The sequence below is a fragment of the Rhodamnia argentea genome, chromosome 6 (genome assembly GCF_020921035.1).
Source record: "Rhodamnia argentea isolate NSW1041297 chromosome 6, ASM2092103v1, whole genome shotgun sequence".
Taxonomy (NCBI): Eukaryota; Viridiplantae; Streptophyta; class Magnoliopsida; order Myrtales; family Myrtaceae; genus Rhodamnia; species Rhodamnia argentea.
Genome location: NC_063155.1, coordinates 16,568,573 through 16,591,079, shown reverse-complemented (window position 1 = coordinate 16,591,079; position 22,507 = coordinate 16,568,573). Strand labels below are relative to the sequence as shown.

General features: G+C 41.6%; 2 protein-coding genes and 1 long non-coding RNA gene across 3 annotated transcripts; all 3 read left to right on the top strand.

Moving 5' to 3' along the window:
• The first annotated feature begins 48 nt into the window (after nucleotides 1–48).
• Nucleotides 49–2,297, top strand: LOC125315510 (disease resistance protein L6-like). Its single transcript, XM_048280678.1, has 2 exons — nucleotides 49–838; nucleotides 1,163–2,297. Exons 1-2 carry the CDS (start codon nucleotides 351–353, stop codon nucleotides 2,295–2,297), a joined length of 1,623 nt encoding a protein of 540 aa, XP_048136635.1. The 5' UTR covers nucleotides 49–350.
• Nucleotides 2,298–2,650: 353 nt separating this feature from the next.
• LOC115733851 (disease resistance protein RPV1-like) lies at nucleotides 2,651–4,363 on the top strand. Its single transcript, XM_048280677.1, has 2 exons — nucleotides 2,651–2,702; nucleotides 2,771–4,363. The coding sequence occupies exons 1-2, from the start codon at nucleotides 2,655–2,657 to the stop codon at nucleotides 4,361–4,363; spliced, it is 1,641 nt and encodes a 546-aa protein (XP_048136634.1). The 5' UTR covers nucleotides 2,651–2,654.
• Nucleotides 4,364–4,494: 131 nt separating this feature from the next.
• LOC115733929 lies at nucleotides 4,495–5,021 on the top strand. The gene is made up of 2 exons (XR_004014571.2): nucleotides 4,495–4,710; nucleotides 4,984–5,021. It is a non-coding gene; the product is annotated as an uncharacterized LOC115733929 (long non-coding RNA).
• Nucleotides 5,022–22,507: the final 17,486 nt, after the last annotated feature.

The following is a 22,507-nucleotide window of genomic DNA, read 5'->3' as shown; positions in this document are numbered from 1 at the left end:
TAATGCCAAGACTTGACATAATTACTTTGAAAAATACTTTCTTCTTGCAAACTTAAATTTGTTATTGAATGAATGGGACCCGGAAGCTTCTAGCATAGGTGGCAACCCATTGACTGATCAATGGAGTCTTTTAGGAAATTTCCCGGAAACTTCTTGGATGACTCAAGGTGTTGACTATATTGACTCGAGGGATATTTGAAGACCAGGGCATCCTTCCCTGTTTCCACGACGCCCGAGACTGAGAGGCTATCATGTTGAGAGACCGCGCCCAGATCGAAGCACACCCAAAGCAAACTTTCCTTGAGAGAACGAGAGGGATATGAACATCTGTGGTGTTTAAAGATCCTACAATGGAGAGAGGTTCGAATTCACAGGCGTCATCCGGACCTTCATACGAGGTTTTTCTCAGTTTTCGTGGACCCGACACCCGTCATGGATTCACCGATTGTCTTTACCACGGTATGGTTGCGGCCGGGATTCTCGTCTTTAGGGACGATGAATCCCTCCGTGTCGGTGAAAGAATTGGTGGTGAACTTCTACGAGCAATTGAGAATTCCAAGATCTACATTCCCATATTCTCCACAAATTATGCTTCGAGCCCCTGGTGCCTCCGAGAGCTTGCATACATGGTCGAGTGTGCCTCGAAATTGAATGGGAACAAAGAGATTCTGCCGATTTTCTTTGACGTGGAACCTGTTGATGTCAAGCTCAAAACAAACTTATACAGACAGAATCTTTCGCAGATCCAGAAGACGTTTCGCAGTGAAGTAAAGTCATGGGAAAAGGCTCTCATTGATGTGGGCAAGAGAAAAGGATGGAACTTGAAGAAAGATGAAGGGTAAATGTCTTAAAACTTTTCAACTCTCATCTGTAGATTTCCCTTCCCTCCATATTCAGTTTAATTGCAATATTGTTGGTGGAAAATATAGTTTATTCGTCTCGTCGTGAAGAATGGGATCCTCACAGGTAGCGGCCAATATTGGCCGCTACTGCTATTGGCCGCTAGAGCGGAGAGAATGGAGTTCTCTTTGGTGTTAGCACACCCTAGATTTTTTTTTTTGTTGGTGTTATTTCATCAACACGGGAGGGCAATTGAGTCACTTAGGGGGTAGCATTTTACGATATAAAAGTCGTCCTTAACACGGTTGTTACGTTGTGGCAGCCAAGGAAATCTGATCCAATCGGTAATTCAAGCTATCTTGGCTAAGCTGAATGTCAGTTATAAAAATGTGACTGAACATCTAGTTGGAGTTGATGATCGTGTAGAAGCTATAATCAAGATGTTGGATGTGAAATCAGATAGTGTGCAGTTCCTCGCAATACATGGAATGGGCGGTGTTGGCAAAACAACACTAGCCAAAGTCGTCTTCAACCGACTGTCTTCTCAGTTCCAAGGCTGCAATTTCCTTTCAGATGTTCGAGAGTCCTCAGAACGACATGGCCTGGTATATTTGCAAAAACAATTGTTGTCCAAGTTTCTTGATTCTGGTTCTGTCAACCAAATTTATGACGTGGATGGTGGGATCAACATGATTAAGAGGGTACTTTGTAATAAAAAAGTTCTGATTGTTCTAGACGACATTGATGAAGACAAGCAACTGAAAAGTCTGGCAGCAAAAGAAAATTGGTTCGGTTCTGGTAGTAGGATTATCATTACTACTAGATACAAAAATGTTCTAATGATTGATGGAGAATCAATAGGTGAAGGCCCTTTGAAGTCTGCTAATATTTCAACTTATGAAGTACATGAAATGGAATTTCATCATGCACTTAAGCTTTTCAGTAGACATGCCTTCAGGAGAGAGACTCCACCCGATGATTATGTCTCCCTTTCGGAAAAAGTTGTCTCCACTTTGGGAAAGCTTCCTTTAGCTCTTGAAGTGACAGGTTCATCCCTTTCAACTAAATCTCAAGAATTTTGGGTAGACACTTTGAAGAAGCTAGAAAAAGCTCCTTCCAAAGAAGTGCAAAAAACATTGATGATAACTTATGAAAGGTTAGATGATGCACAAAGGCAAGTATTTCTGGATATAGCTTGTTTTTTTGTTAACGAGGACAAAACCTACCCATTCTACATGTGGGATGATTGTGAATGCTTCCCAAACAATACCATTGAAGTCCTCTGTCTCATGTCCTTGATAAAAATCAAAGATGGCAATACTTTTTGGATGCATGACCAAGTACGGGACCTCGGAAGGGCAATTGTGCACGAAGAAAATTTCAAAGATCCTTGCGAGCGTAGCAGGGTGTGGAATCATCGGGAAGCCCCGAGCATTCCGAAGGCGAAAGAGGTATAGAAAGGGAATACCAATCTATTTTCATGTGAATTTTTGTAGACTTTAGTGCTTGAAATTGTTTGCTTTTGACCTTCGCATGTGGACTTCTTGGTGTTTCCATTGTCAGGGAAGTAGGAAAATAGAAGCACTGTCGCTTGGATCTCGTGGGGACTCTCTTACGCATGATGAAGTGGCTAATTTACAAAACCCGAGGTTCTTGAAAGCGAATGGGGTGTTCCTTGTCGGAGACTTCAATAATCTTCTCTCTAATTTAAGATGGTTTTCTTGGCGGTGGTGTCCGCACGAGTTTGTGGCTACAAACTTTCATCCGACTAATTTAGTTGTTCTTGACCTTTCACACGGCTCTGTTTCGGAGAAATGGATTGGCTGGAACCAAATCAAAGTATGATACGAGTCCTACTCCTTGTATACATGTATCATTTCTTGTCATTTTTTTTCTACGAGTGTTTCTTAGTGTATATTTTATTTTGCAGGTGGCAAGTAAATTAAAAGTACTAGATCTCAGCAATTGCGAATACTTAATGAGAACACCTGATTTATCCACGTTGGTATCCTTGGAGAGATTGATCCTTGAAGACTGTCGCAACTTAATTGCAATTGACCCATCCATTGGTAAATTAAAGCTCCTAACTACTTTGAACTTGAAGGGATGTAATTCTCTTCAAGAGTTACCTGAAGAAATTGGATGTCTACAAGCTTTGACAGAGATTGTCATGCCTAATATGCTACATGAACTTCCGAGGACGTTCGGTAATTTGCAGTCACTGTTGACCTTTGATGTATCATATAGGCTGATTAGCAAACTGCCTTACTCAATTGGAGGGCTAGTGAAACTTAGGCGGTTGAATTTATCTGGGTGTATGAAGATAGAGGAACTTCCATACTCGTTCGGGGAGTTACAATCCTTAGTCGAGTTGGATTTGTCATCGACAAGTTTGGGTTACTTACCCGATTCAATCGGCAATCTAAAGCAATTGAAAATACTAAGGATGACCCACATAAGTCGGATAACAAAATTACCAAGTGTGATTGGACTCATGGAGAAGCTGGAAGAGTTAGATGCTAGTAGATGTTACAACTTGACTGGCAAAATCACTAATGAAATTTGGAAATTGTCTTGTTTGAGGATCCTAGACTTGTCATACACACTTTTATCTAGCTTGCCCACCACATTGAGCTACCTCTCTAATCTGCAAAGACTTAAGTTGGAATCATGTCCTGAGCTTCAACAGTTGCCTAGGCTTCCCTCGACTTTGACTTGTCTAAAATGGACCGCTGATACTGATAAATTCTATGAAGGCATGCGATTTGCGCAGGCGAGTGCTCTTCCCAGTATTGAAGGTCCCCCATTAAAGCTGCCGAGAGTAGAGTTGAGCAACACCATGCATGATCGCCGCCTTCTCCGATCTAGTTTTGATTTTGATTTTTTTGCCGGTCAAAACCTCCCGTCTAGTTTTGATTTTGATTTTGTTCCTGGTCAAAACCTCCCGTCTAGTTTAAGAGAGTTAGAACTTGGAAATGTGACGATTGAATCGAGGAATTTTTCCAATTTGAAGAACTTGTCAACCTTGCGATTAGCTAGTTGTGTGATGTCGGGATACATTAGTTGGACTGATGAACTGATGCGTGGGCCTGAGTTGCTCCCAAATGTACTTGATCTGTCGCCCATGACGAATCTACAAGAGGTACATTTGTTGGGAATCTGGGATTTAGTCGAGCTTGGCGGCCTTGAAGAATTGGGATCCCTTTGCTTCCTATCGATCGTGGACTGCAATTCCATGGAAAGGATGTCAGACCTATCGAAATTGAGAAAGCTAAGGAAGCTCAGAGTAGGAAAATGTCCAAAGCTAAGAAGCGTGGAAGGTCTCAACCACTTGGAATCTTTACAGAAGTTGTGGATTCACGATTGCAGGTGGTTGGAGAGTTTGGCTGCCACCTCAGATTTGCATTTAGAATGTTCCACAATTGAACGTTGTGAGCGGTTGCGCAACCGTAACAGTTATTGTAGATGTCATGATAACAGAGACTCTGTGGAAACTGAACTCGACCACGCTGGGTATTTTTGAGCCGATGAAAGTCTGGCAAGTAAGTATGACGTGGACACCCGTATATTTTGTCTTTAAGGGAATTGGAACAAGATTTTGATCGTTGGACTTGTGCTAACTTTTGTTTTTTTTTTTTTTTCGGATGGTGAAGAAGGTTTTTCCATGAAAAATGGTGGAATCATACGACCCATGAAGATTGAAAGCCCATTTGAAGATGAGGGATATAAGAAGTAGTACGTTGAGAAGCTCGGCACAATATTCTCGTCATTGGGTGGATACGACTTTGTCATAACCATAGAGTTTCCGTCCAGTGTGTTCTTGCGTAGCATCTGCATTTCCTCGAACTTCTCATTTCCTTGCACCCACAGGTAATCGGTCTCCCTTCAATTAGAGAACATATGCTCTGTTTTCTTGTTATTTTAGATACAAAGCAGAGGCAGAGAGAGCTCTAGCTACTGCCTGTGTGAAAATCGGCTTTTGCGAGTGAGGCTTTATTAATGATCTGAACTTGCTGCGTTGCCTTTGTGATAATCTGGATGTGAATCATTGCTTTACTTTTGTATCTAAGCTCCTCTGATGTATATCACCTGTTTGATGAAATGCCTGAACTAGGTCAGCGTTTGTTTCCATTTTTTATGCAGGCCTTGACGGAGAATTTCCTTCACTGCTAAATTGTCGATCGAATTTTGCTATATAGGTGTATTCTGAAGGACGTTCTTCATCAAATATCATGCTGGCCGAGGTACCTATCATTTGTTTGATAAAATTTCTGAGCTAGATCCACGTTTGTTCCATTATGTAATGCTGGCTGAGAACCTCATGTATAAAGTTGAATCGATCTTGATGTGTCTTCAAGTTCATATCGAACCGAATTCGTTCCTATATTTGTTTGCTTATTTTTGAACTGATCCTGTATAGTCGTTCGGTGAAATTTGCTGAAGCCCCGTGCTGATCACGTCCTTTTATTGATGGGACATGGAACTTCTGAATTTCCTCGCATATCATTTTGGTGTCTTTTGAGTCTTATCCGTGTGTTCCCAGGGAAGTGTCATAGTTCACTGTGTAAATGGCATATATGTGGCTAAACCGAATCGTTTGGTGTATTGCATCAGCGTATTGATATGTTGATTCTAGGCTGAGAGTTCCCTATGCAGTTTGGAGTTGCATTTGATTGGTTCATGCTATTGTTATTTCGCTTGCCCGAGAGCCTTCTCCTACTCAATTTGCTGACCTTATCACATCTATTTGCACTATTAAAAAGGCATGTTTCACGTGTTTCGAGCTTACCATGTATGATTTTGATTTGGATTTTAATACCTTCAGTTTTGCCATGAATGCATTCGGACTTATTAGATTGGGTCCGATCTCGCTTTCCTTATGCCCGAGCGGAGAACTTCTCTCCATTTTTTCTTCGCTCATTTACTTCATGTCATAATTAGTCACATTGATACATGATGACTATCATTGCCTGTGTCAAAACAATTTGTATCTCATGATACCTTTCTATTCATTGCTCGGTCTTGGTCTGGTTGGGAAGTAAATATTCTCAACTACACATCTTTCGAACCAAATAGGGAATGTGCATGTACATTGTCTGGTATATGTTCAAATCTTGCTGTGTGATGTATCTACGTGCACTTTATTTGTGGGATATGGGCCGTTATTACCATTTCTTTGCTGGTCATTTGTGGGACATGAATCAATCCCCGGCTCATTTGAACCTATGTCAATGTCCTATAATGAAGTGCTAATAAATAGTTGATTCCCCAGTAATTTAGGACATATCTAATCATCGATTGCATGGGCGAAGTGGTGATAACACATGCTATAAATTGCTGTAAGAGACCATTGAGTGTGATTTTGAAGGTCATGGGCTGATTTAGACGTTAATTGGATAATTCTTAATTGCATGTCATTTAGTATAGCTTAGCATAGTTTACCTTGAATAACGGATAGGCTTGCAGATGATAAATAGGTCTCTTTGCCCAACACCGCATCGGGTTTTACTTTTTCGCACTTTATATATATATATATATATATATATATATATATATATATATATATATATATATTCATCGTGCTTGATGGTTGGGATGTTTTCAGTTTAGCTCACGGTTCTTGTTTGAGATTTAATATCGAGGTCATGTATATACTTTGCCTGACTTGTGTAGAGTTTACTTTCTCGCACTTTACTTTTCATTGTATTTACTTTTACGCCTCATGTCACTTTGATGCGTTCCTGTCATTATCGTGATTTGGACACGATCTTTATCTTACATGTTTGATTGTAAGTGCTTTTTCTTACATTACCGCATGGTTCATGTCTTTCAAAACAAGACAAGTTTTGAAACCAAAATGGCGCTGTTTATACGTTAGCGTAATCAAGTTCCGTCCATAGATCTCTCTTTTCTGTAGGAAGGCTCATAATCGATCCCAAATAGGTTAGTGACAACTTCATCTAGATGGAACTCAAATCTAATTTCCTGTCGTGCACCATAAGAGTTTGAGAGAACCCTTGTTGAGCGAGAGCGAGAGCGAGCACCTCGATAGGAGAACTGTCTTATTGATGATAAGACTTTTTCTTACTGTTTTAATTATTGAATGTTGAGTGGAAAAGAAGATACTTTTGGAAATATTTCTTTTACAATGTTTTTTAAACAGTGACTACTTTCACTTATATGTAGAAATGGGTTGAGGTAACTTTTGCACTTCCTTTGTGAAAAAGCGTCATACCATGATCCTCTTGGGGTGATCGTAACCATCCAGCCTGTGCAAAAAAACAAAATAGATTATGATGAAAATGCCAGCAAATAAGTTGGCTACTTTGTATATATGGGAAAAACAAAGGCTGAGCAAAGCTCGATATATGAAAGAGAGGTTGGTCGGGTTGGGTTTGACTCTGCAAGTGAAATTACATGTTAGAAAAAGTTGATGGATGCAAATCAATAAAACATTTCCGCGACCCAAACATATAATTATTTTTGAAAAGTCAGTCAATAGTTGTCAGACCAATAAAGCATTTACGAAAATATTTGATTATTCTCCTTGTTTGCCCATCTGTTACAATTTCATGGCGATTTAGAAATCCGCAGTTTACTATTTAATTTCGGTAATTCCGTGGACAAACCGATGCAAAATTGACAAGATATACATGAGGATGAAACGAACTAATCAAAAGACGAAAGTGCATCAACAAGAAGAAGAAGAGGAGATGATTGTTTTATCGATTCAGATGTTAAAGATTCTGAGCATCATTTTAATGACATCGGATGTGATTTTGACCGATTTCCTTGTTTTTAACAAGGGGACCGCATGTTGGCTTCTTTTAGCAAAAACTTACTCATTAAACTTGGAAAATGTATTGTATAGTTCGCAAAAAGACTATATCTATACAGGTACACCAAATCTTTTAAAAAAATGGAATGTAAACTGCTTTTTTTTATTTATATGTTACTTTAACAATAGATCAGAATTTCGTGAACAATTTCGTAAACCACGTTCTATTTTTTGGCATTTCTTTAACAGTAGACCAGAATTTCCTGAACAATTTCTTAAGCATCGTACAATTTTGTATCCAAATCTTCTCTATTATTATTGTTACCGATTCAGGATAAAAATGATTTGTTCGTTTCCACATTCAACCACCAATATCAGTGCCTACAAATCCAATTTGCAAATCAATAACATAATCTTCATGGCACTCTACATTTACTCCATTGATAAATCTGATTATCTATGTTTCACGTGTTAATTTCTATGCTCAAGTTGGTTTCGTCACAATCATCTTAATTTGATCGGGATGCGAGATACATTTGATTTTGTTAACATTTAGAATACTGTCAGCATCTTTTCTATAGACGTCATTATGTTTAAATGTGTGATATCCTATATGATTCCATTTGGTTTGGGATATAGATTTATATAAAAAGAGTCATTGCTGGTACTGTGCAATTAGAGACATAAAAAATCTTTAAGTCAACTTATCTCTTGTTAACACAGTCATAAATGATTGTCTGGAAAGGTAGGGCATAGTCAACCACTCAATGCCAATAACTCGTCGCCAGTACAATGCAAAACCTGGTTTCCCTATCCTAGTTTTAAAATTTTGAGATGTTTGACGTTAAATCAAGACCTGATTTCAAACTCTACGAAATTTCAAAAAGAGGAAAAGCGTAAAGTTCAAAATAAAGAGACATCCTCATACCCGTCAAAATTTACTAGCCAGAAGCCTCCCTTCAAGTTAACCCTTGTCGGCGACCCACGAGGACCTGCCAAAATAAAAAAAGAAAGAAAATAAATATATTATTGTGAAAAATTATCTACACTAGCAATTTTCAAATAAAATTGGTTGGAAATGACTAAATTGACAAATTATCGAAAAGGATTTGAGACTATATTGGTTAAGTAGAAAGGATTAGGACGGAATTAACATCCGCACAATAAATTTAAAACTTTTCCATAATTTTCCCAAACTTTTAGGATGTCCCGTGAACCGAGTTCTATTTTTCAGTACACTTTTCAAAAGAGACTAACGGACAAGAATTTCCTCAACAATTTCGTACACGGCGTGCCATTTATTTGTACAGATTTTCGTTTCCCTATTCAACCACCAAATCCATTTATCCAGCAGTTCTGCAGAGGACGAAGCCCACGTTTTCTCATTTTCACCGCTTAACAAGTTGGACGAGTACGCGTGCACAAATCAAACAATAAAATTTGCGCGATCCTAAATAATGGATCCTGTGGTTGATGCCGGCGTTGGAGCTTGCGCTTGGAACGAATAAGGGCACCAGGAGGAAGGAAAATAAATATCACAGATGAAAATGCTAAATCTGATTACAATAATACAATTGAGTCCTAAAAAATTCTTACAAAGTGCAATCAAGTCCTAAAACTTATTAAATCGGTGCAATCAAATAATTCCATTAACTCCGTCCAACTTGACTAACGAAACATGCTGACGTGATTTTTGTTGCGGAAGCAAATGATGAAACAATAAAATCAGGCGAAACGAGAAATAGAATTATCGGATCATGAATAGTCTTGCATTCACAGTTCTCACCACCTTTCTCCGCGCTTAGACATCGGGGACATTTAATTTTTGGGCCAAGATGGTTGCAATCAGAATATCTCTGATATGCCGCAATCAGGCATTACAAATTGTGAAGGGAATGAATAGAAAGTGAGAGAAAGAAAAGGAAAGGAAGAGATAAAAATGAAAGAAAGGAAGTTAAAATTCCTCTCGTATGTTTATATGAACGTAGTGTGTAAATGATGTATAAGAAGCTTAGTCAATAACTTAATTTGTTTAACTTAACACTTAGAAGAAACTAAGGGCAATCTTCCTAAAATACCAAAAAGGCGCTAAAACAAGGGGAAAAAAATTCGCTAGGTTATCATCTCTACCCATTTTCTTTCACTTCCCTCAATCCAAACACATTCTAATCGAACAATCATATCATCGGTGCAGAAAATACATTACCGTGGTAGAGGAGTAGCTCAGCAATTAGTTAACCGTTTTTGTCTAAAGTTGAACATTGCCAAAAATGTCAAATAGTGAGAGTCGTATTCGATGTAGACGAAAAGTTAGTTTGTTTTTGAATTTTCTCTAAAATTGTTAAAATAAAGAAAAGCTCAAAAATCATCTTCGTTTTGTATCCCGATTTCACTTTATATCCTCTATTTTTAGAGCTATGAATCTCTGATTTTAAAATCCTTATAGATTGGGGCATGGAAACTCCTAGGGTGACCACCCATTGACTGACCAATGAAACTTTTACAAAAGCTCCTAGCGAAAATTATCAAAAAAGCTCCAAATCTATTGTACAAATGCCAGTTCAATTATAAATCTATCAATTCAACCAACTTTGTCTTAATCATTTTGACAATTTTCCATTTTGGCTAGAAATTGCTTACTTGCACAATGGCTCTGCCACTTATGATGGCCAAAGTTGATATGAACAATTTTTGCAATTATTTTTAATTTTCACATTTTTAACATTTTTGCTCTTTTTTGTTGTCTTTTTTATTTTATTTTATTTTATTTGTGGATGGCGACACTTGCGGGCTCTGGTTGAGGATCGTTCTTGCGGCCAACGGAACCGCGAAGATGGCCTCGTCGACCTCATGCAAGGCAGTCGATGAGGGCCTTTACTCCATCGTCAGGGCCTTTGCAGCTTCCGAGGGCTATGATCAAGGACCGGCCACAATGACAAGAAAGCAACTAAAATGAAAAAAAAAATTAATAGAATTAAAAAAAATGAAAAAAATTGCAAAAATTGCTTGCATCAGCAATTTCCAAACTTCTAGGACGTCTCATAAATCGCGTTCTATTTTTCAGCATATCTTTCAAATGAGACTTATGGACAAGATTTTTCTTAACAATGGTACACCACATGCCATTTTTTAGGGATTTTGACATAAATGATCCCCGTTTAAAATGCAATATGGTCCTTGAATTTTAAATTTATTCAATATGGTCCCTGAATTTTATTTCAATGTGCAATGTTATCCCTGAACTTTAAATTTATCCAACTTGATCCCTAAAATTTTGGATTATATTCAATCTAGTATTGAACATTTTTATATAATATATAGACTAAATTGATACAAAAAAGTTTAAGGATTACATTTAACAAATTTAAAGTTTAGAGATGAAATTACACATTCAGCTAAAGTTTGGGACCATAATGAACAAAGTAAACATTCAGGGATCACAAGACATAGTGGATCAAAGTTCATGAATCAATTATGTAACTTTTTCCTTTTTTTAATACAAATCTTCTTTATTTCTCTATTAAACCACCAAATCCTAGGGATGAGCAAGATGAACCGATTGAACCAAGAACCGCCTAGGCCGGACCAAACTAGCCGATTGGTTCTAGTTCCTGAGGTGCTGGTCTAGTTCCCAATTCCATAACATCAAAACTAGTGATTTTCGGTCCGGTTCCCGGTTCCGTTGTGGAATTGAACATATCAGATCGAATAATTTTCATTTTTGCTAATTTCTTTAATGTAAACCTAAACTAGACCTAAAACTAATATCGATTCACACCTCTTCTTTCTCCGGCAGCCTCATGCGCATGCCTCTTCTTTCCCTCTCCTCTCATGCCTTGGCCCTCTTTCACAATATCACAATCACAATTCAAGCCTCGGTGCCCAGGGCCCCTCTCACAATTGAATCAACAGCTAATCGGAGGCAAACCCTAATCGCCTGCCAAGCCTCGCTTGACACTTTTGTCCTTCCGCCTCTCAAGTCTCATGCATTGCCCTTTCCCTCCCGCTCGAGCTCGACGCCTCCCTCTGGCGAAGTAAACTGGTACGTTTGCTTGCTTATTACGATTGTTGAGGCTTTATGATTTTGTGGACACATGTGAATGCAAAGAAGTGAATTCTTATTCACTGTCATTGCTAGTTTAGTAAAGGGGCTGTGATTTCTCACTAGGGACTGTTTAATATCTACAATTGCGACTGTGGAGTGAATATCGCAGATGCAAGCCTTTTCTTCTTCTATTAGAAAGAAAAGAGAGGAAATACAATTATATCAAGTCTTTTAGTAAAATGGACTGCAAACCGCGTCCTGAACAATTTCGTAAACGGCGTGCCATTTTTTATTCGAGTCTTCTTCTGTTAAATATGTAATTTTGCATCTATTATCAATTATATATATAAAAAAACTCAGTGATGACCTTTTTTTTTCCTCCTCCTTCTTCTTCTATTAGAGATTCACGATTAGATTTTTTTTTTTGGCTGCCTGGATATATTAATTTTGGGATAGCTAGGTATATGACTTAAGTATATATATTTTTGATAAATTTACTTTTTGACCCTAACTTATTGAGAATGTTTAAAATTTACCAAGTGCTTGTCGAGATGGCGTGCCGGAATGCTAGATTCGCGTGTCACTGTGGTATCCGGAGTGCTGACCACGTGCCGGTCGCATGTTGGAGAGTGTCGGAGACGACATGGAGACTCCCGGAGAATGTCGGTGCTACATAGGTCTCCTTTATGATTACATGAAAAATATTTCTATTTTCCAGTTTTCTTCACTATTTTTCCTCCCCTCGATTTTCTTCACCTCCATTTTTGTCTCACCCACCTTAGAATTTATCGACACAGAGACGAATACGTCATGTTACGGCCCGATGAAGTTCATGATCATGCCAAGTGAAGGATCATACCTTTCCGTCATGCTTGTCGTTAGAAGACTCGGCATTCTCATCTGTTGTTGGTTTCGGAATCAGAATCATCGCAGTATCATCAGCATCAGCATCATCACCTTCATCCTAAATCCGAAAAACAATTATTTGTGCCGCCCACGCACCCATGTACACAGGTTTGGTCAAGAACCCTATCTATCCAGGAAAAAATATGCAACTGCATAAGAGATTCGATTAGTGATTTTCTGTCAACTTAACATTTTTCAGTGCATATTCACGTACTTGTTTGTCAAAAGAGTACGTCAGACAACTCAGGTAGCACTGAAAAATATGAAGTGATTCAGTCTTAGAACTTGTATGGCTCTCCGGACTTTGCTGTACACATCAACTTATGTGTCCTGTCATCTTACTGGTGTGTGTGTTAGATATGCCATGCCGCTACTACTATTAAATTAGTTTGCGCCGTTTGAAACAAACTTCTCGAAGGCTTCTCATTCATTTAATACGAAAATTAGAGATTGAATTCGATCATAGTTTGACTCCTAAACAAAAAATATCGATTGTGCATAGTTTTGCGTTCACAGTTCTCACTACATTTCTTCGTGTTTAGATATCGAGAGACATATAATTTTTGGGCATAAAGCAATCACATCGGCCAAAGCATGGATCCAACTATGAGTTTCGCACAATATGCGAAATGCGTCCTGAGCTCACCCTTGCGGTTCTAAAACTGAGCCTTCGCAAGCCTGGACCTAAGCTACCCAAACTCGGCCGAATGAAGAGAAAGGAAGCGTGGCCATTCGAGGAAAATCAGGGAAAACCAAATCGGCCAACGCCCATTTTCGAAGCCAATTCCCAATCTGAAAACATAAGATGGATGGAAGGTCTCGTTCAGCTGCACATGCCCAGAAAGTGAAGGCGTAGAGAATCAAAGAGGGAAAGGAGCGCGCAGTTGCCATCTTGAAAAGGGAGCAATCTCGGCATTCAGGGACCGGAATTCACGGCCGAAAGAAAAACAAGAAAATCTGGGCATACAAAAAGCAGAGGATTCTCGGCCAAGTGGGGCGGCGATTTTTCAGCATATAATCATCACCAAAGAGAGCTTTTTTTTTTTTTTTTTTTCAGGTGGAACATTGCCAAAGAGAGCTTGAAAAAGATGGATAATTGCCCCCAAAAAAAAACAATCCACACAATTGTGTCAACCCAGTGCTAAATAATTTTTTGCCAATTCAATTTTTAACCTTTTGCATCTGTGCCAATTTAATCATTTCAATCAATTTTAATTGAAAAATTCTAAAGTGATACGGTCGGCGCCGACATGACAAATTTTAACGATATTTCAATATTTTTCATTTGTATTTGTTTTTTATTCTCTCTCTCTCTCTCTCTCTCTCCTTCTCTTCTTCCTTCAACTAGTTGCCGAACCTCGATGATTGGCTAGAGTTGTGGGCTGATGAGTTCGGCCTCACCAGCCACTAGCGTGGCCGTAGTGATGGTGAGGTCATCCTAGAGAGGTCCGGCCTTGCCATCCCCCGGGCAAGGCCAAACCTCACAGCCCCCCGTAAGGCCGGTCTCACCGGCCCACATCTTTGGCCGATTGCCGAGGTCCGACATCGGCTAAAGTAAGAAGAGAAGAAAAAAAAGAAAGAAAAGAAAAAATAAAATAATTTGAAAATATTAATTGAAAATTGACACGTCATCGATGTTCGTCAAAACTGGTTAGAAGGACTAAATTGACACAAATGCAAAAGGTTTATGACTGAATTGGCACAAATGTAAAATATTTAGGACTGAATTAACAAGAGAAAGATTTGAGACAAAATTGGCACTACTACATGTTGCACGTCGAAATCCTTCGACTGGGCTTTCTTGGTTATGGGTTCCGGGCCCAAAAATGACTATAGCCCAAAAAGGGTTGCTAACACGAGAATCTTTTATCGAACTTAATCCGTTCGTTTTCCGAAAAGGAGTTCCGAGTCGGTTTTGAACAGAGAGTGTCAAATGCGGTAGATTAACACAAGAGGCACGTTACGGTCTTTCGACAGCCCAAGATGTAGCAAATTTCGACACGATTATGGAATTAAATCGACAGGATCGGGGCAATGATGTAGGACACAATGCTGGAATTTAATCAACAAGACTGGACGGGGGATTATAGGACACAATACCGAAATTGAATCGACGGTACTGGACAAAATGGATGAAGGGTGCAACACCGGAATTTAATCGACGGTGCTGAACATAGTGAGCGGATGTCAGAATTTAATCGACGACACCTAACTCAGGATATGAGACTCGCCGGAATTAAATCGACGACGGGAATCTAAAAAACTATAGCTAGGCTAGGCTAAAGGCTAAGAGCTAGTTGAAAATGCAAGTGTTTTTGGGTTTGTTGTGTGTCTTTGTATCTTGCCACCGCGAGATATTTATAGGCAGGCTCTTTGGTAACCGCCGAGCGGTTTCTTCCTTTAGCCCCACGCTTTGCCCTTTTCCATAAGCCACGTGGATGACAGTTTCCCGGTCTTCGCGCTTTTTCTTTTTGCCTCGTGGGGATTACCGCCAATCTTTTAGCAACCGCTTCAATCGTGGCCCTACTCCGCGCGCTTTTCTTGCTCTGGAAGGAAGTGGCGTCAGAATTTTCCCCGACACGTGGCACCCTTTTTGATTGGCAGGTACCTTGCTTCAGTGTTCCTTCCCGTAGCTGATTATCACCCCCTCACGTGCTTGTCACGGGCTTTCTTGGAGGATTATAGGTGTCAACATATGCCCCCTTTTAAAAGATGTAAACCGATGATTTACCTCTTTTAAAATATTTTCCTCCGATTTGATGGTCCCCAACTGTAAAAATGATGATTACGCTTTTCCTTTGATCCCTTTTCCCAAAATGCAACCCTTTCGACTTCGTATCGTGCATCAGCCCTTTTCGTCTTGCTTTTAAGGATCTTGAAAAAAGCTTCCAATTGTCTTCTTTCTTCATCCAAGGTTTTTCCTAAACCCCAAACCCCTTTTCCGAGCATTCCAAGCTTTCATGGCGACCGAAACCCCTGAGTTCCTTCCTCACCAGTTCATCACCCGCTTCGATGGGATCATCAATAGTAATGATGCTGATCACTATTTCTTCAAGCTATTGAACACTCAACGAGAGTATGCTGGTCTCATTCTTGGACCCAGTCTCCACGACCACCACCACGTTCCATCGTCTCTTCAATCTTGCTTCCCAATGCGGACGAATGAACAACTTCCTATTCAAGCCTCTCCACTAAAGGATATTTGGTCCATGCCGACTCAGCAATTTAGGAGTTTTCCATTATTTGATGACAGGGCTTATACCTGGTTCCAAAGGCTTCAAGAGGATACTCCAACAGTTGGTCTTTAGGAAACGGCACAGATAAGGACGGCGATTGAGGTTAGCATGTTGTCCCACGATTTGAATAGAAGCCTACTGGGGTCCGTTACAAGCTTCTAGTCCTCCTCTACCAATTGCTTTTTCTTCTCATGGGGTCCCATGTCCGTAACCCTTCTAGATACCTTTGCTATAGCTGGTCTCTCCCCTTATGGGCCCTCTCGTAAAAAACTGGGGAAAACCAAGGACTGCCCCATCTCTGATGATACTCTTACCTACGGGAACTTCATTGATGCTTACCGTAGAACATCCGGAGCAGTTTCCCTTGAGGAGCGAATGGCCTTCCTTCTTTTTTGGCAGTCGAAGTATCTATTCTTTAGTCCGACTCTCAAAGTATCCAAGGACTATTATGACCTTGCCTTACTTTTAGCAAAAGGGAATCTTGTCGCTCTTGGCCCTCTTGCCTTGGCGTCTCTATATAGAAGTATTTTTTATGCTGCTCGACTAATGTCAAATTTTGATGAAGACAGTATGCTGTCAGGTCCGCTTTGGATTCTTCAAGCCTAGGTCGCATTCTATTTTCCTTTCATGTTCGAGAGCGTTCCTTCTTTCAATCCTAACATGGTTCCTTTAAAACTTGGCATACGACTACTCCAAGCTACCCCCTCAAAGGCTCCCGGTGATGTTCAACCTTTCCGGTTCTTTCTTCGACAGCTTCTGTCTTATGAGGCTGATCAAGTAGATTTCTTTCCTTACCGCTCAAGCGAATTCGACTTTTGTTTCAGCTCTCGAACCTTAAAACGGTTCAATCATCGTGACTTTTAGACCTTTGTCTTATTCCCTCGAGACCTTCCAATCCGACTATGTCTTAAGGGAAGGTTCTATCCTGGTTTTGAACCATATTCTCCTCATTACTGCGCTAGGCGGTTCGGCCTCCGACAGGCAGTGCCTATGCCTATCCCTTATCTCATGGATTTCCCATCGATGGATAAGAAGGTCTATAACATCAAGGTTGATGGTCCATTCGCCTGCTGCGCCGAGATTACGACTATGATGTATCGGCGGTTTTCGGGGGACATCCCAACAACACTACGCTCTAGTCCCGGTGTAACTTTTGAGTTTACAACCTGGTGGACATCCTTTGCCTTCGAGAGCCCTTTTAAAGATGCCATCTCGTCCATCCTCAAGAGTAGCCGGATACAGCCCTTCAGTCATACGTTGAAAAAAATCGGGAAAAAGGGTGCAACCAGATCCCCCTCAATTGGTGGTCGCAAACGTCCGACGACTGTTTCTCGTAAGTCTCTTTCTTCCTAACTTCTCGGTGTTACTGGCCCGTAGTGACCGTACTTTACCTTTGCTGCTAGGCGACGACTCGGATGATGAAGCCGATAAGGAAACGCTCATTTCTCTTAAACGGCAAAAGATGGGAGCAAAGAAGAGCAAATCTCCGATGGGATCTCCAAAAGTTCCTCAAGATGTCGAAGCACCTCCAACCGCTTGTCTTGAAGATCCTTTGGTGGGTCTTGATCCAACTGTTGGGGGGCCCAGCAATATTGCCGTTGCTGGAAGTTCGTCCGACCTTGCGGCTCCCTCGCCTATAGAGCCTCAAAGGGATCCTTCTTCGCTAGCCCTTGCCATTGTCCCGACTTCGATGGTCGAAGCTCCTTCAAAGGTTGAAGGTCCCACAACAATTGAAGATCCTTCATCTACGGACGTTATCTAGGATCTTCCCGCTGCTTCTCTTTTTCTATCGCCCGTCGAAGACATTCAAACCCATCTTGCTAGATCTTCTCGATCTTCGGATCATCCGAGTATGCCTCAATCAAGCAACTCCTCGACTCAGAGACTTTCAGCAAGTTGGGAATTATGCTGTCTTGCTCCTTGGACCTTGTTCATTCCGGGGTGGCCTCTTTCGTCAACAATCCATCGAATATTCAAAGTATCAAATCCGTGATGGAATGGTCGATTAAAGAGGAAACCAGTGAGAAGCTTCCTGCAAGTTTAGTTCGTAGGCTGAAAGCATTCTTGGAACACTTTCCTACTCCCTTTGTTCATTTTCGACATTGTCGGGACAAGATGCTTGCCTTATTGAACTTTCCCGATCAGCTATTCTCTCCTAGCTCCGAGACCCAAGAAGCGGGACAACTTGTGACTCAAGGAGAGTAGTCCCTTCAATCCGCCATTGACGAGCTCGCTGCTTTGGACGAGAAGGAGGTTGCCTTGCAGTAACAGAGGCTGGCGATAGAGAGAGAACTAGAGGAGACTCAAAGTCGACGATCGATCGTACTTTCTCGTCGATCCTCCGTAGAAGATCAACCGAAGACGTCCGTTGTCTCCTTAGAAGAGAAGAAACGAGCCGATTGCGCTCGGGTAGTGCAGGCAGAAGTAGATCGGCGTCGTACTAGGAACATGTACATAGATAAAAATAGGAAGTTTGAACGTTTACTCTGTGAGTTGCTTGAGGGGATCAAGACGGCCATGTATCCTAATATTTGTTAATGAAATTTCCCCCTTTTTTCCTCCTTATTTTTCGTATCGCATTCCGCCACGATCCATGTAATCGCCCACGTCCGAGTAACTGCCATCATTATCCCGAGTCGGTTACTTCAAAATCCCTTATAAATAATGATTGCCCCCAAATACCAATCCACATGAACTTTGCCATAGAGTTCACATGAGTACTCACGCAGCTTCCTGCTTGTCGCGCTTCGACGCTTTTACCCACAATGAAGCCAAAGGGGAACTTTCCTTATCCTTCATGGATCACCAGCCCAAGAATGGTCACTTCATTTTAGGTCTGCATCTTACAAATTTGCCACTTCCTTCTTCACCGATTAATTGCTTTCCCCATTGTTCCAAAAAAATCTTACCCTTTGAGCAATCTATCATTTGTACCTCTGCTTGGTTGTCAGATAATTATAGATTTTCTTCATATCCATCCTTCGACCATTAATTTTATAACCGGTACAAACGACCGGAAGGAGAGGCAGCTACCATCCGGGCACAGGCCAGGATAGATGTCCTGTTATCATTTTGCGGTACATCTATTGATCCCTCCGAGTATGACCTCATTGGCGGTTTGTGTTGCTTTTGGTCACCATCATCGAATTGTTTCTTTTTGCCTATTGGTCCAGTGACTCCTACCCTTCTTGATATTTGGTTCCCGACCGGTCTTCCTCCATTTATCGATGGTGACTCTCGACCTCCGAACGACCAATTTTTACCCGATATGTCCTGTTGCCTCGACCTGCCATATGGCAAATTCATTGATCGCCATGCTAAATCTTCAGGTTCCATTCTTCTCGGGGAACATACAGCCTTCCTTCCGTGTTGGCTTTGCAAATATGTCTTTTGTCTCTCCACATGTCGAATTTCTTCAGAATTCCTCGATATGGCATATGAACTGGCATGTGGTGTTAATATTGGATTAGGCCGGATGTTTCTGGCTGCATTGTATCGAGGGTTGTCGGATGCTCAATCTTCGCTGATGGATAAACATCCCGCTCCTTTTTCCGGTCCTTAATGGATCCCGCATTATTGGCTCTGAGTGTACTTCCCTCATATGTTACTTGATCAAGCGCTTAATTCGACAACCGAGCCATCGGCGATTAAAGGAAATGGTGCACTTACGATATCTAATCAGATCCTTCGTTGTGCTCCCGATAACCTTAACCCTTTCGATGACTTCCTCACTGAACTGTTGTCTCTCACCGGTTTCGACTTTTTTGGCATCGCTGTCGATGATGATATCTATAGCTCCTCTAGTGCAAGTCCCGGCTCTCATCTATTCCGGATGAGCATGTTAATCCCAAATGACTTAGCCATGAATTTGTCTCGCGGTGGCGAATTCTCATCATGATTCGAAATTTATAATCCTCATTATTGTGCTCGCCAATTCAGGCTTACTCGGGGAATTCCAATGCCGGTGGTGTATTCCATGAATTTCCCCTTTTCTGGTTGCAAGGAGGATGTAACCGACATGGTGGGCCATATTGAAGTTGCACATGCTGTTCTCGGGCGCTTCGCATTTATCAACTTCTCCGGCCATCCTCGTAATTCCTCATTTTTCGACAAGTGGTGGCTCTCCTACCGCTCCTCTTTGTTTCCAACCAGTGCAATGGTCGTTCTTCCGAAAGTTTGTCGAGCCCCGTTGGGGTTGCTGCATCCTCTAAGAAAACCTGCTCCTTCTATTATACCGAGCACTATACTTGAGCAACCAATCGACGAAGGTAAACCCTTCGTTGATACGGATATATGAACAATTTATCGATGGAGGTAGGCACTTCTCTTACACTCTTGCTTGACGTAAGTATTGATCTAACTTCCTCCGCAGATGATTCACCGGCTTCGACGGCCCGCACGATGATCTACCAAATAAATCGTGGGTTGTTCATATGAACATGGTGAGTGCCTCAGCTGGCCCATCGAATGCTCTTCGCTATAACTATCCATATCTTCGCAGCAAGTGGTTACGCCTGCATGATTTACTGGGAAAAGGATATGCCGCTATATGTAACAAAGCACCTGTTGAGGACGAGATCAAAGCTCTCCTTACTTTCTTGGCCCATTTACCCAATCCGATCCAATGTCGTGCTCTTGAGTTTGCCATTAATGAGCTCTTCCTCACATTTGGCTCGACTTTAAGATCCTTCAGATCAAGGCAGCGTGAACTAGCACTCATCGACAAATTGGAAACAGATTCTCTCCTTGCTGACAATGAACTGGCTTACCAACGTAGTATTCTTGATACTCCGGAAAGTGACGGTTGTACCACCCTACAAGCCCTATCTGCACAATTGTAGGTAGTCAAACAGCAAGAGGCGATTTGCGAGTCACCGCACCTTGATATGATGCAGGCCAAATACCAAAAGGAAGCAATTGATGATGCTAACTGCAATAGTGAAATGCAACTTCATAGCTTTGTCTTGAGCCTCGAACAATACGTGTTGTAGTCCGCTGTTGCTAGTCCCATATTAATGCCACCTGTCTTTATCATCTTAATTTATCATTGAACTTTCGGTCTTAGTGTCAATTTTCCGAAGTTCATCATGACATGATCTTCTCAAGATCACCCTTTTTCCATCCGACATTTAATGAAAGACGACGTTTTCGATTCTCCTTCTGAATTCAAATCGTCACGACGGTTCAACATGGTCAATAACCAGCGGGAAACCCGTCACTTGCGTCATTATGGTTACTTATGTACTTCACCAATCGCGATATACCTCTTCGCCTCAATAACCGTCCACTAACTTTTACCGCCTCGATCATCGGAAGGTCATGGGCGGATACTTAGCATCGTGGGGTGAACTGTTCCTTGGCTTTTATCTATAAATAGGATCCCTTGCCTGGAGTAGGTCCTCATCTAAATCCTTTGCCTTTTATCCTTAGAACAAACTTTTCAAAGTCCTAATGGAGCGTGTGTCTTCTTCTTCGGCCTCATCTCCCCCTACACGCTTTAGCCATGAGTTTTCGGCTATTTGGAGGGAGATCATCACCCTTTTGAGTTACACCTACACCATGCTGGTGGTGAAACCTAGGGCTCTTGAGAAACCGAACGCCCCGCTCAACCGCTCCGCACCTCAAGGTCTCCCCTCCGACCATCCATTCCGGTCGGACTACGAAGAGTTCATTACGCTATTCGATTATGGGCTGGAGAAGTTTCGCCAAAATCTGGCGACCATGTCCCAGCATGATCTCACCGAACATGAAGTCCGGTGTAAGATCGAGGAAATCAAGAATGGCGAAGTGGTGTACAAGGAGCTCTGCAACGTCCGGGAGACCCTCCATGCCTCTCACGCTAGCGTCCTCCAACTTCGGAACATTGTTTCCAATCGCTCGACTACCAGCCAGCGACACCTGCGCGGCCCTCTGAAGGATTCCGAGCAGCGAGAATACGAACCGGCCGAAGCTTGTGAGACCCGGTCCTTGGCTTCCATTGAAGCCCCTTCGGAGGGTCTGAAGACCATGCTGGATTCCACCAGCGGTCTTATGCGAGCTCAGAAAGAGCGCCTTCGGAGGCCGGAGAGCAAGAAGGACAAGCTGGAGGCGTCACCGGAGGAGCCGGCTGAAGCTCACCACCGTGCGAGGGAGGAGAACGTCAAGCTATAGTGCCGGCTGCGGGGCTTCATCGTTCGTTTCGGGGAGCACTTCCAATGAAGGTCTACTGGGGCGAGAGAGAGAGAGATAGAGAGAGAGAGAGAGAGAGAGAGAGAGAGAGAGAGAGAGAGAGAGAGAGAGAGAGAGAAGGAGAGAGAAGGAGAGAAAAAGAGAGAGAAAGAGAGAAAGAGAGGAATGTATGAAGGTTTTTTATGAATGAAACTGAATTTTCTTACTCCTTGCCCTTTGACTCTTCTCGCATTTCCCACATCGATGGGTAGAACTTTTTCAAATACTTCCCATTAATCGAACGTTGTAGTTTCCTTCCATCAATTTTCATTACTCGATACGCGTTCCCTAGGAGGGCGTCTATTATCAAATATGGTCCTTCCCACTTTGATGACCACTTGCCAAATTTCTCGCTATTGAGGTTCATAGGGAAAATAGTTTTCCATACCAAATCTCCCACGTCGAAACGCTTAGCTCTCATGTGTTTGTTGTAAGCTTTGGCAACCCTTCGCTTTTGAGCCATTAATTTTTCCAGCGCCGTGGCTCGATTTTCTC